The sequence below is a fragment of the Mesitornis unicolor genome, unplaced genomic scaffold (genome assembly GCF_000695765.1).
Source record: "Mesitornis unicolor isolate BGI_N332 unplaced genomic scaffold, ASM69576v1 scaffold4622, whole genome shotgun sequence".
Taxonomy (NCBI): Eukaryota; Metazoa; Chordata; class Aves; order Mesitornithiformes; family Mesitornithidae; genus Mesitornis; species Mesitornis unicolor.
In genome coordinates, this window is record NW_010168344.1 from 1,205 (window position 1) to 14,786 (window position 13,582).

General features: G+C 37.5%; 1 protein-coding gene across 1 annotated transcript in view; it reads left to right on the top strand.

The window, feature by feature from the left end:
* Positions 1-13,582, top strand: part of SENP7 (SUMO1/sentrin specific peptidase 7) — a 42,176-nt gene that overhangs the window by 181 nt on the left and 28,413 nt on the right. The window contains exons 2-4 of the mRNA XM_010178970.1: positions 3,012-3,119; positions 5,415-5,509; positions 12,522-12,719. Coding sequence (XP_010177272.1) covers positions 3,012-3,119; positions 5,415-5,509; positions 12,522-12,719 — 401 coding nt within the window. The remainder of the gene's footprint in view (positions 1-3,011; positions 3,120-5,414; positions 5,510-12,521; positions 12,720-13,582) is intronic.

Here is a 13,582-nt window from a genome sequence, read left to right on the forward strand (position 1 = left end):
AAGCAGTTTATTCTGGGAGCAATCATGTCTGCTGTTGGACATGTATTAATACGTGATGGACTTAACATTTCATTTCACATGAACAGCATGTTTTCAAGGATACGTTAAGAACTAAGCTAACATCTAAAATATTAAGTATAATGCATAAGTAAGTAAAGCAGCTGCATAACTGCATAATATTTAGTTATCTGCAGAGATGTATTCAGACGCTACTAATGCTAGCGTTTAATTTTTCTAAAACATCGCTATTAGTAGTGGTTTCCATTTGTTTTCTGGTGAAAAGAAATTGTAGGCACAGCAACTGGTTTGGTATGGTAAGGTCTGGACTGCCTAGTGTTTTTGAAATAAGCTGTTTCCATCACCTTATTTATGTACTTCCTCTGACGCTTGCTCCTACAGGTGGGAACCTTCAGAAAAGTACTGCTGGTTTAGATGAGGAGTCCACTAAGTGCGTATGCACACGTATGTGTTGAGTTAGTCACTTTCTATTAGGAAAAAGCTGAGGCAACTGCCTAGGTTGCACTTACCATAGGTACAGACCTCTGTTGGTTGCCTCTTGACTTTGTGCATGTTCCCTAAGTTTACTGTGAGCACTGCAAACCAACATCTTCTTAATGAGTGCAAGCATTTGGAAGATACTGTACAGTGGTGTGAAAATTTTGCTGATGAATGTGTCTTGTGCTTTTTATCCCTTTCTGTCTGTCTGTCTCCTGTTTTCTGTCTGACCTTAGCTGTTCTCAGTGTTATCTGTTACATTATTATAGAAGTTATCTGAACCTCTGTAACTTTAAAAGCATGTCAGAATTTTAGATGAATATGTATTCTTAGGAAGCTCATAACAGACACCACTAGTCAGGCAGCAGGTGGAGTTCTGAAGTAAGAAATTTGTCCCTGGCCATTAAGGTGCAGATCAGAGGAATACATTCTGACTGATTGTCCTAGATTTGCTGGGATGGAATCATAGACTCAGTTTTATGTTCAGGAAAGCTCCACTTTTGAGAAGACTACAGCAGTTGATAAGACACTTTAGTTTTGGGCCAGCACTGGTATAGCCATAGTGATCAAGGCATTTAGCTGTGTGAGTTAGCTGGGTGCAGAAGCTAGGAGGAGCAAAAGCCAGGGCAGATGACCTAAGCTGGTCAACAGAATTATTCCATACCTTAAATGTTGTGCTCACTGTAAATTGGTGAGTTTTCTGGGGATGGCTCTTTTACCTCAGTGGTCATCATCTCTGGAGAGTCTAGCCCACTGTTCTGCTCCCGAGGTGTACTCCCCTGTTTGTTGTGACTGTTGTGCCCTTGCTGGAGCTGTGTTGTTCACAGTGTTTGTTATCTAGCATTCCCTGCTGAGAGCACACAGCTCATGACCACTATATGGGCTGCATAGAACTTAGTGTATTTTAGTTCAATACTGGTATTACTATTAGTTTCTTCTTATTTTATTAAATCTGTTTTTATTTCAAGCCATGGGTCTCCTTTCCTTTTCCTGATTCCCCTCCTTGGATAGGGAGGGGTTATCGGGTGATAGAACAACTGCCTCAACAAAGACACTGGCAAAACATATTTATAGACCACTTCTCAAAAAAACGAATCAAGCAATCTAATTACAGACATTCTTGAATAAGAAAATGTCTATTTCAGTCCTTAAATGTTGGCTGAAAGGTAAGGAAGATACTTGTGTTATAATTTGTTGCCTGTGCATAGTGTTTACATCCTTATGATTTGAGGAATCTTTTAGTGAAGGCAGTGTTAGTACAGTGTTTGACCAGCAAAAGCAGTTTAAGGTACTGTATAGAAATTCAGGTCTAATTACTAAAAGAAAAAAAAATAAAAAAAGGCGTGAAGAGTGGAATAAGAGCACTTACAATTCAAACTGAAAAATTGAAGGGTTATCTCATAGTACAGTATGCTTCAGTTACGTCTGAAGGACTACCTACAGAGCTAATGAATGTGGTTTCTGTGTTAATAATTAAGTTGTCAGTGTTGCTGTTCTAGAGTCCTTGCTTACAATTTCATGTTACAAGGTAGAGCATCCAGCAGCTTTCAAATTAAGTTCATAATACAGGACAGTAGTCATCATATGGAGTAGCTTCAGCTTTTTCTTGGTTGAGATAGACTCAGTTGTCTGAAAGATGGAAATGTTGCATTCCCTCTCTGATACATTCTACTCTGGTCGTATTTACAGAGTAAGGTTTTGCTTCTCAGGATACCTGGAGAAATGGCAAGGCTTGCACTTTCATGCTTTCAGTTGATATTTCAACTGATTTAATTAACTGATAGGAAATGTCACTCTCTTTCCTTGTCTTGATGAACTGGTAGGAACATAGTTTGACCATTTTTGTTTTGAATTTCAAGGAATGAATATTATTTCCTACATATTTTTTCTGAATTGGTAGATTCTACATATTATGAACTGCTTTATCTTTCAGTAATTACTTTTGAAATGCTGTTTCCTTTTTTGTGGAGGTTGGCAGTGACAATAACTGATATAATGTTGGTTACATTAAAGTGTATTGATGCAAAATTTTTGTACCAGTGTACATGCTGTTCTAAGATGTAATTGCTCTTCACCTTGAATTTTTTTTTTTGAGAGAGCAAACCTGGTCTGACATTGATCATGACATTCAGCTATTTTGTTTTCCCTTTATCATTCTCTGAGATGATTAAACTAGAGTATTAAAAAAAAATATGGAGGGAGCTAAGAAAGCTGTAAGTGCCAGTAGATTGGTTCTTACCTTTTAGGCACATGTTTGAAGTTGTTGTAAAATTAATGAAATAAGATATTTTTCTTGCTTTTTAAGACAGTTCATATGTTAAAACTAGCTCCTCATGTGGTAACCCAGGATCAAGCATCAATGAGGAATACATTTAGATTAAACTTACATGTCAGTGCTTCCCTTGCAACTTTATTTTACCTGACACTTAAGGAAACTTTGTACATAGCAGTGGGTCAGCTCATAGCACCAGAGGATTATTTAGTTTTACTATGTGTGTAACATCATCTATTTTCAGTTTCGTATACCCAAGAAGAAAGCAAACACCAAGTCAGAGGATGTCCAAGTTCAGTCCCCTTTGGCAAGGCTCCCAGACTCCCACCATTGGGACTACCCTTTAAAAGAGGTAAAGAGAAATTCTTCAGAGTGTAAAGTGCATAGGAGAATGTTATATGGGTTTTTTGGTTCTGTTTCTGAGGTTGGATTTTTGCAACACTGAGTGCTGTCTTGTGACCAATATCTGACCCGAACTGTCTTGGAAAGAGACAAATGTGTAGGTCTAAAATCTGCCTGCAAGCATATAGTTACAGAAATGAAAGCCTCTCTGCTGTATTGCCAGCCTATATCTTTAAAAAGCAGAGTTGTTCTTCAGGTGTAGTTTGAAAATATCTTGAAAATCACTAATTTAAAGGGAAGTCTTTTTTTTTTAATTGTCTTCCGATTCCTGAACTTTTAGGTTATATTCAAGTCACTTACCAAACTTTTCGTTATGATATGGAAATAATTTTTACCTTGAGTTTCCAATTAGTTGTTTCTTGTATCCAAGAGCTTAAACTTTAAGAGAATATACTCAGTAGTGTATGACTTTTGGTAGAATTTTAGGTGCTAAAACAGAAGTAACTGATTTGTGTATTAAGACCAAAAGACTGTAAGAGTACTTATATGGCATTTATCATAAATGACTGTCTTGATCATCTCGGTTACATATAGAAGTAAATATTTTCTTCAATAAATCTGTTCCAAATTCAGCAAGCATTTTTAAAATGCCAAGTTTTAGAAATGTATTTTGCTACTCTTGACTCTTTCAGCTCAGCATTGAGTTTGTTGCTGGTTTTAGTGCTTTCAGAATCATGGGGCTGGACATACAGGCTCTTGTGCAGAGGAGTTTTGAAAACCTAATGAGGAAAGTTAGGATTCTTTTGATTTACAGTAGTGGTGATAATGTGACTTGAGTCTCTTGGTAGGCCTGGTCATTTGAGCGTGCTGCAATTCAGACTCATTGTGTGATTGTGTTCTGTTTTAAGTGAAGAGCATCCAGTGACAGTAAGGTTTTGAAGTTGGAAGCTATGTCTCCTGTGGTTACAAGCAGCAGCCTCTTAGGCAGAGCCAGGCAGTATTTGTATGGAATTCTTCCTGTCTTTCTCTCTGCCTCTATAAAAACAGTAATTAGACTTGGTGAATTGAAATATATTTTTAAAAAATTCTTTATTTCCTGTATATTGTCTGATTTTTCCATTTCTTCTTTTTCTTGCCTATGTCCTTGTATTTCGGACTTCTCCATGTGGTAAAGGATTTTGTATGCTTAAAACAATGATTAGCCTTTATAGTCTACTTTAAAAGAAAAGATTGCTCATGAAGGTATCACAATTAAAAGACACATTACTGGTTTATCCATACGACGGTCTGTCTGGGTTGTATCTAGTATTGTCAGTTTGTTCCATGTTGTTTGAGAAATTTTGTGCAGCGTTCAGTGATTTGGGCATATCTGTCTCTGACATGCTTGAAGACTAGTGCTATGAGGTGAACTAGATGATGTTCGAAGGCAGAAGGAGGGGAGAGCACCTTCAAGGCAATTTCTTGCTGCCAGCTGTTTTAATAATGAGGGTATTTTCCATTACAGAGTTGACCTCTGTGGTAGGAAAAAGATTGATTTAGGATGCACTTTCAGACTTCACTTACGTATGTAAAATATGTGTGGGCATGATTTTTTTTCAGATGCCCTTTTATTCCATGCTTGAACAGAAGATAAGTTTGTATGCTTTCAGCATGACTGGCATAATTCTTAAACATCTGTTTGGTTTATTAACTTTTACATTAAAAAAAGTGAGGAGAGATGAGGAGAAAGTAATGGCAGAAGGAGATACTGTGATTTCTGCAGTTCTAGAAACCTAAGTTTTAGTGAGGCTTAATTTGTTTAATTTTAAAATAAAAGTGCATACAGGTAAGGTAAGAGAATTCGGAAAAAATGAAATCTTGCTGTTGTGGATTTTGCCACCTGAGTACCAAACCTTCAAATTCCTTTTTCCTTTTCAAATTTTCTATCTTTAACTAAATTATATTTCACTTAACCTCTCTTTTACCTTAAATATATCTTGTGTATTTGTAATTATGTAAAACAGGCCTAATGTTTAAGTCCGTGTTTGGAATAGTCCCCCTTTAAATAGGGAAATAATTGAATTGTCCTGTATTGTAAAATTTCTTTAGGAGAAAAAATTTCCATTCAAGATCAGGTGGCTCATAGGTGCTTTAAATCAAGCAAATTAATTTTTGTTAAATTGTTGTCCATACTATTTGTGGTTCTAATTTATTTGATCAGTTGCATTGTTTCAATGTCTGGCATTGTTCCCTTTTTCTAGTATCATATCCTTTATGACATATTTATGTCTGTTGGAACCTGCTAATTTTATTTGTTTTATTTCAGTGGAAAGTAAGTGCCAACCACAGAGAGCCTTCCACAAAAGGAAAAAGACAAAAGGACTGCAGCAGACACAGCTGTAATGATGAAGAATCAGTTGGGTAAGAAGTCATCTCAAAATAAGTTCTCCGTGTATTCAGAGTTTTGTAATCTTTCTTGAAGACTGGTATTTCTGATCTCTAGCAAATTATTTGTGTCACGCAGAGATGATTTTCAAGGTGTTAGCCCACCCTCAGAGAACCATGTTTCTGTGGTTTAAGGGCATTGTGAATTATGAAGCAAATGTCACTCTTCAACACAACAGAAGATTGTGACATCAGAATGGGAGACAATACTTACAAGAGGAATTACTGCTTGTTGACCTACTTGGAATTTTGAAAGGTGTTCATTACTCTCTAAGTGTAAATTATCATTCTAGTCCTAGATATTTTACATATTTAAGAAGTTTCCTAGGTTATCTATTTTGCTTTCCACTTTTTGCTCTATAGTCCACAATGATTAAGCTGGCTTTATCAACTCTTAAAAACAACAAAAAAACCTCAAGCAATATGATTATTAGTAGAAAAAGCAGTATAAAAGCTAGAGGTTTTTAACCTGTGTTATAGTCAAGACACCTAAGTGAGTAAATAAGACTGTCGATGTGCCACTTCTTTATGCTCTGTTGCCAAGAGCACGTATCTTGGTTTCTTTGTGATAATGAAAAATTATTTAAAATAATCTTCTGTGCAGTTGTCAGCTAGATAATTGTTTATTCAAAACAACTGGAAATGAAAATGTAGAATTGGATTAATTAACAGCCAGTAGGAAGCATAATGACTTCTTGATGAAGTTAATTATATCTATCTTGATGAAGCAAGTATTATTCCACAAATCATTCAAGTCTAACTGAATAAGAATATGTCTTCTCTGCCTCATTTTATGACCAGATCTTAAGTTGATCATAAGTCGTTTCTTATCTTATCAGGAAGTGCTGTCACAAAGAAAGGGCACAGCTAATGAAAATGCTTAATGACATCAATGATTTTGACACTTCTGAGTTTGGTGTTTTTGTAACCTATGAGTAGTTGTCATTTGACCTGGTCTTTGTATTCAGAATGCTTCAAACTGTTACAGGGAGGAGCTGAACTTACAAAAGGTTTTGAATTTATTTTTCATACCCCCTCAGAGGCATTGCTGTCAGTTTACATGTAGTTACCTCGAATTACTTCTCTAGGTAACTTTAACTGAGGGAGCACTCGCAGGGTCAACCTAGCAGAATTTAAAAGCTATGTTAATTGCAGTTCCCTGAGTTTTAATTGTGCTGTGAAATGGTTGATATCTCATACCAGTCTCTAAAGGTCTTTCAGTAAACTTTGAACTGACCTTTCAATGATAAGGAGCTTAAAAAAACCACAAACTCCCCCCTCCCCCCCCAACAAACAATAAAAACCAACTACATTTAGATCTGTTACATATGTTAATTTCCTGTTACATATGTCAGTTTTGTTATGCAAGAGACTTTCAGGTAGCATTTGTAGGTGTTCCATAATTTTTACCAAAATTCTTACCAGCACATGAGTGAGAAATGGTTAGTATCTGAATCTTTACTGTATCTTTACAATCTAAAACCTGTGCATTTTTAACTTCCTCAAAAAGATGTGTCTAGAGACTAGCTGGAGGTCTTCTGTAAAATAAACTTTATCTACTGTCTGCAATAAAACTTTTCTAAGTATTCTATTTGGGTACCCAGTGTTTCTCAGTAAGTCAAAATCAACACTCTGACTTCATTGCATAATGAGCAGAAAGAGCACACAGTTTCTAAAGAGGTGGTGTTTGTGGAGCAAAAGTCTGAGAACTGACAAAACTCAGAGTGAAGTGACAAGTGGCATGCTGAGATTCTAATGCAAAAAGTTTCTTTGCTCCTTCTTCCCAATGAGGAATTTTTCATTTTCATTGAAAAGTAGGAAATAAGTCTTTAGTGACAAACTCCTGTTAGCTCTTGATGCTTTAAAAAGTTGTCTTTATTGATGTTTCATCTAAGTGTTGCTTGAGCATTGTTATTGCCACTTAATTTTAGTCAGAAAGGACAAAGTGGATGTTTTAGCACAAACCTACCTTCACTTGTGTTTTTAACCAAAGTTCTGGATTACAAAATTTGCTAGTTGATTGCTTCTGTAACTGCTGCTGTGTTGTGAGACCATGGAGGTTGGAAGCAGCAACCACAGCTGGTCTCACTTGAACAGCTCTGCTCATGGCCTTGTAAAAGGTCATGGTCCCAGACTGGGCTCTCAGGGCAGGTAAGTTCCCTTGTACTTCTTGTACGGGGGGGTCTCCTACATGTTCCTATGATTGTGTCACAAAACAGATTAGAACTGTCATGAAATATGAATATTTCATTTTATTAGTGTTATTGCAGAAAGTTAGGTATGGTATTTATGTAATTGATCAATTAATGTTTCATATCCCACTCATGAAACTTCTGTTTTCAAAGTGGATAACGTTATTTCAAGGGTAGCAATCACCACCTGGAAATAGAACTCAGAGGCATCCACTTGAATTCAGCTGTATTACTCCTGCATTCTCCCACAAGGGAAGTAAAAGCAAACAAAGAGAAAGAAACAAAATAGAACACTGTTTTGAAATTCAAACTTATTGTGGTCGTGTCACGTTTTCTTTAGGGAGAGGTTGGGAAGAGTACTTTAAATAAGATGTGTGTGATTATTTTAGCTCAGTATTCTGAATGTTAATTGAAATACATGTCATGGCTGAATCAAGTACTGACCCCAGAGCAGTCAGATTTTGGTGGCAACCATTTACATACCGGTTCCCCTTGCCCTGACAGGTGCATTTTGGCATGAATAACTTTCTGGTCCAGCAATGCAAGGAGGTTAGTAGGGATGTTCATGTTTGGTGTTAAAACATTGTTTGTTGATGTAAGGCTAAGGCCTTGGAGTAGGAGGAGGACAGCCACGGGCTTTCTTCTCAACAGGTTGTAATCAATGAATGTGGCAATTGGAGTTTCCCATTAGTGATAGTGCATTCCTTTGGGTTCTGAAAGGCCGGGGACCTCCTGAACTGTGCATGTGGTGCAGAAGCTGAGATGGCTGAATACACATAAAGCCTACCAGTAGCTTTATGCTGTAAAGCCAGGACAGGTGTTCAGCTTTTATGGGACCTGACTGGGTGACCTTCACATAGTATATGGCATCTCACTGTCATAATATTTATTTCCCCAAACTTGGGTTTACAATTAAAAGCTTTCAGTCCTGTGCTTTGTAAGGAGGATAATCCCTTCTTGCCTGTCAGAAGTGATTTGAGGCTCACCATGAGCAGCTAACAGCAATTTCATAATACATATTTTTAATCTGTTATGTTTTCATGACCCTTGCTTATGTATTCTTTTCTCTTTTGTGGAGGTAGAGAAGAGGTGGGTATTGGGTATTCTATAGCACCTTGCTATATACAATATACAATTAAAATAAAGAATCTGTGATAATGTGTGTTCCCACTGGACTGATTACCTTGCAAGTTCAGGTTAAATTTAGTAAAATTTCATTACGATATCTTGTGTTTGACAAATAGAAAAGAAATATGACATTTCTTCAAGATGGAACAATGAAAACTGAAAGAGTTTAGATCTGGGAATTTGACTTTTAAGCTCAGCATGACTAGTGAGTGGTTTGTAATTTCAAGTCTTACTAGAGGGGAAGTATCTGGCTTAGACTTTCATTGCTTCATCTCTTCTAGCACCACAAAAGATTAAACATCTTTCCTCTACAGATCTTTAGTAACTGTACCTTTAAAGTAGTTTGGGTCTTCCTTATCTTTAAGGAGAAAATTAAAGTACAAGAGTAAATGTCTGGTTTCATAAGATTAATTTGTACAAGTTACTTGATGACTTTTACCTTGAAATTGCCTTTAACTGCTTTAGTAGTTGTAAGCTTTCTTAACGGTCTAGTAGGGTCTTGTGCAGCTGATTTTTTTCCACATTTCTTAAATGTCTATATTCCTTATTCTCTCAGGTATTTCTTATTTCTAATGTATCTTATAGTTGAACAACAAATGATAAGTCTGGTCACTGTAAGCTCTTCGGACTTATTCAACTATGGTTAATGTATCAACTCTGAATGTTTGAGAAGCCCAGAAGAAAGTTAGACCTTCTGCCATACCAGGGATTTCCATAGACAAGAAGTCTCTCACTTCCTATGCTAAATTGAGAACACTTTGCAGGCTTGGTACATGCTTGCTAGGCTGCTACAGTTGGGCTCCACCATTTGTGTTATAAAACTGTCCCTCATGACCTGTATTTACTTTCAAAGCCTTTCAGTAGTTAAAGCATATCTTTAAATGAAACACCTATCTCTAGTTCTGGGAAGTGTAGAAGAAACCATTTGAGCTCTACAATATTCAAAGGATATACTCGGAGTCTGTAATAGGATTTTAAAAACAACAGTTCTCTGCATTTATAGTCATTGAGTGTAGATACAGGTCTAGATAAATGAAAAATGTATAGCTGCCCTTTCCTGACTTTGCCTAAAACTTTCTGAAGCGGTTCTGTGCTTTAAGTCGGTCTTCTAATGAGATCATCTTTGTACATATGACTTCTCATTGCGTTCTTAGAGTCAGTCTCACTTCAGAAACCCTAAATTGTTTTTCCAACAGCTAATTAGGACCCATCCCTTACGTAACACTCATTTTCTTTTCTGTCCAGATTCTTGGCATCAGATTGCCTTAACTTAGAGTTGGGTTTTTTCAGTCCTGCAGCATATTTTTTTTTTGGCAAAGCTTTCTCTCTTTACCATTTAGAAGCTTCCTAAAGAAAAACTCTGAGAAGCCCAGAGAGTGGAGGAAACTGCTTTTGCTTGAGCTTGTTACTTAGCTTTGAATGGGAACCATTTAGGTTTATTGTCGATTGTCTAGGTGGTGGTCTCCAAGGTGTGGTGTATGCAAGACAAACCATTGGGGTGCAGGAATGAAATATTTTTTGTACAATTAATAAATACAATAAATGTTTATTTCATCTTTATTCCATCCTTTAAAATTTTTTTCTGTATTTTATGTTGTACATAATACTAGTACATTAATACTTCTATATAAATTATAATTAAGATGCATGCTCAAAATACCTGTTTTGGTCATGCGCCCCTAGCAGTAGAAGTCCGGAGTCCACTGGTCTAGGAAATGCATAGTGGAGCTCCAAGAGAAAGCAGCTCATTGCGTACATGTTACAGCATGCAGAGATACAGAGATCTCATAAGACTGGACGGCATTCATAGCTTATATGCAGGTTCTCCAAGCTGTGCATAGGAACCTTGCTGTCTTTTCAACTTCAATGAGGGCTCATGTGTCTTAACACGGCAAGTAACCATGGAAAAGAAATCCCAACATGTAGCAACTACTGAAAGAGCAAAATATAAGGATTATGTGAAACATCTTCCTCAGGTTTTACATGTTTCACTAGCATGGCAGTTCTAAATTTTTTTTTTTAGATACAGGCATATTTGTTCTTCAGCAGTTTTCATGCATACCTATATTTGTTTACCACTAGGTACCATGTAACAGTGCTGTTGAGCTAAATGCAGCATGTGAGTGGGACAAATAAAATTTCCTAAAAGTTGCTTGGACAGTTGTCAACCCACTGAGGAACAGCAGCCATTTCCTTAAAAAAGTTGGTGTAGCATGGTGTATAAGAGCTATGCAAGTAGTAAAAGGTTTTCTGTAGCTATAAAGGAACGCTTCTTGCTCTACAATGTGAACAATTTAGTTCGTTATGCAAGACATGCAATAGAAAAAGCAATTCTTGCCTTAGTAATCTTTGAAAATGAACAAATGAGCCTGAACTTCAGTGTCCTTTTAGGACCAGCTCCAGTAAAACAATTCCAGTTCTCATCTGTCTGAAAATAAAGTCAAACCTGACACATCAGCTATGATATATAACGCAGCTTATAAGGAAACTGTCCGAATTACTGGCCATGCAGCAGAATTAATTCCTTATGTGAAGACTTCAATACCAATCTAGCAGAATCAGCAAAGTATAGATACTTGTTTAAAGAACTTCAATAGGGAGTTTTAACTAACTTTATAATTCATAGTTGTGTGTCATTTCTTTAGTGAAATTGAATAGGAATCAGTTGGAGCTTCAAAAGTGAGAGACACTGCTAGCTGCTTTGATTTATTTTTTTTTTTCCCCAGCAAGAGCATAATCTAAGTGGCTCTAAAATAAGATGCCACAGTATGAGTGAGTGTTTTCATGTCCTACGAATCACAGAATATTAGGAGTTGGAAGGGACCTTGAAAGATCATCCAGTCCAACCCCCCTGCTAGAGCAGGATCACCTAGAGTAGGTCACACAGGAACATGTCCAGGCGGGCTTTGAATGTCTCCAGAGAAGGAGACTCCACAACCTCTCTGGGCAGCCTGGTCCAGTGCTCTGTCACGCTTACAGTGAAAAAGTTTTTCCTCATGTTCAGGTTGAACCTCCTATGCTCCAGCTTGCACCCATTGCCCCTTGTCCTGTCATTGGACATCAGAGAGAAGAGCCTGGCTCCTTCCCCCTGACACTCACCCTTTGCAAATTTATAAACGTTAATGAGCTCACCCCTCAGTCTCCTCTTCTCCAAGCTAAAGAGACCCAGCTCCCTCAGCCGCTCCTCGTAAGGGAGGTACTCCACTCCCTCGATCATCTTTGTGGCCCTGCGCTGGACTCTTTCAAGCAATTCCCTGTCCTTCTTGAACTGAGGGGCCCAGAACTGGACACAATATTCCAGATGCTCAAGTGTATGCTTCCAGAATAGTTTGTAAGGCCATAGTGACACCGCTTCCAATGTTTAGCAATAAAAAGATGCACCAAAATTTCCATGCATTGAAAGTTTACCTCTTCAGAATCAGATATGGATGTGTTAGTCATCAGTACCAGAAGAAGAAACTTCGAAAGGCTGTCCCGATTGAGGGATATGTTTGTGATTCCTCTTCTCCAAAGATAACTGCTTTGTAAATTGTCAGGGAAGTGAACTTAAATCTACTGAAGTTATAAGGTGTGATGCAGAAACAGTAGCGTGGAAAAGCTTTGTTGAATTCATGTGACTTAAGGACTTCTCAGCACCCTCTTTTAATTTATTATTATATGTATGGCAGGCAACCCAAAGTTATCTTGACGAATGTCCTGAGGACGAAAATAGGAAGAAAATACACACAGGTGCAACGTGAAACTGGTGCTATTTTTTCTGATGCTGGCAAGCTGCTGTCAGATCAACCACCCTCACCATCTGCTGCCAGCCTAAAGATATGGCAAATTTTAAACCCTACTCTCCAAAGCCATATTCTGTCTAAAAGGTATGTTGTCTTTGCTCGTGTCACTAAACAAAATATTCCTTGCAGTTGTTTTTTCATGAGGAAATGTTCTTTATTGTACCACAGCTGTCTTGTTAATGAAACACATTCTCCTTTTCATGTCACCTGACTTGACTGAATTCCCTTGTACCTGCCTCCTTTTCATAATAATTGAGAGAGATGCTAGGCATGCTGTGCTGGGCTGACAGGACCTATTCATTCTGATTCAGCCATTGGACTCTCAAAATGTTTGGTTTTTTTTTATTATTATTTTTGTGAATAGAAGAGTACACTTGCATTTGACTGCCCTCTTTTCTCAGAAAGTATTGAGGTGTATTTTCACTGTTACCATTTCAGACTAGTCACGAAAACAGATGAACTGGCATAAAGGGTCAGAGAAAAACATTTCATGTCCAGTATCTTCCTCCCCACCCTCAAGCAGTAGTCAGTTGCAGATACCCACGGAAAAGTATGGTTAGAGTGAATACTTTTTTCACTGAATTTTCTCTCGGAGCTGCTGCTGCTGCTGAACAGTTTAGGGACCTCCGTTATTGGAGGTTACATCCAAACTACAGTGTTCTTCCATATTAGACTTTTCCTCTTGATCATATCCTCGTTGCTTATCACCTGTGTGCCTCTGCATCATCTTGTCTGTAAGGCAGTCTCCTGATTAAAAGCAAATTTACATCTTGGTGTAAGAGGAGATCTGAGTGCTCGCCAGAAATTGTGCAATATGTGCTGGATTGTACTTTATGGATGAATACAGACAACAGGAGAATTATGCAGTTGATAACCCAAAAGTCAATGTTGTTTATAACAGGTTCAAGAAAGGCCATGACGTTACATCCTAATGCAAAATAAATTGC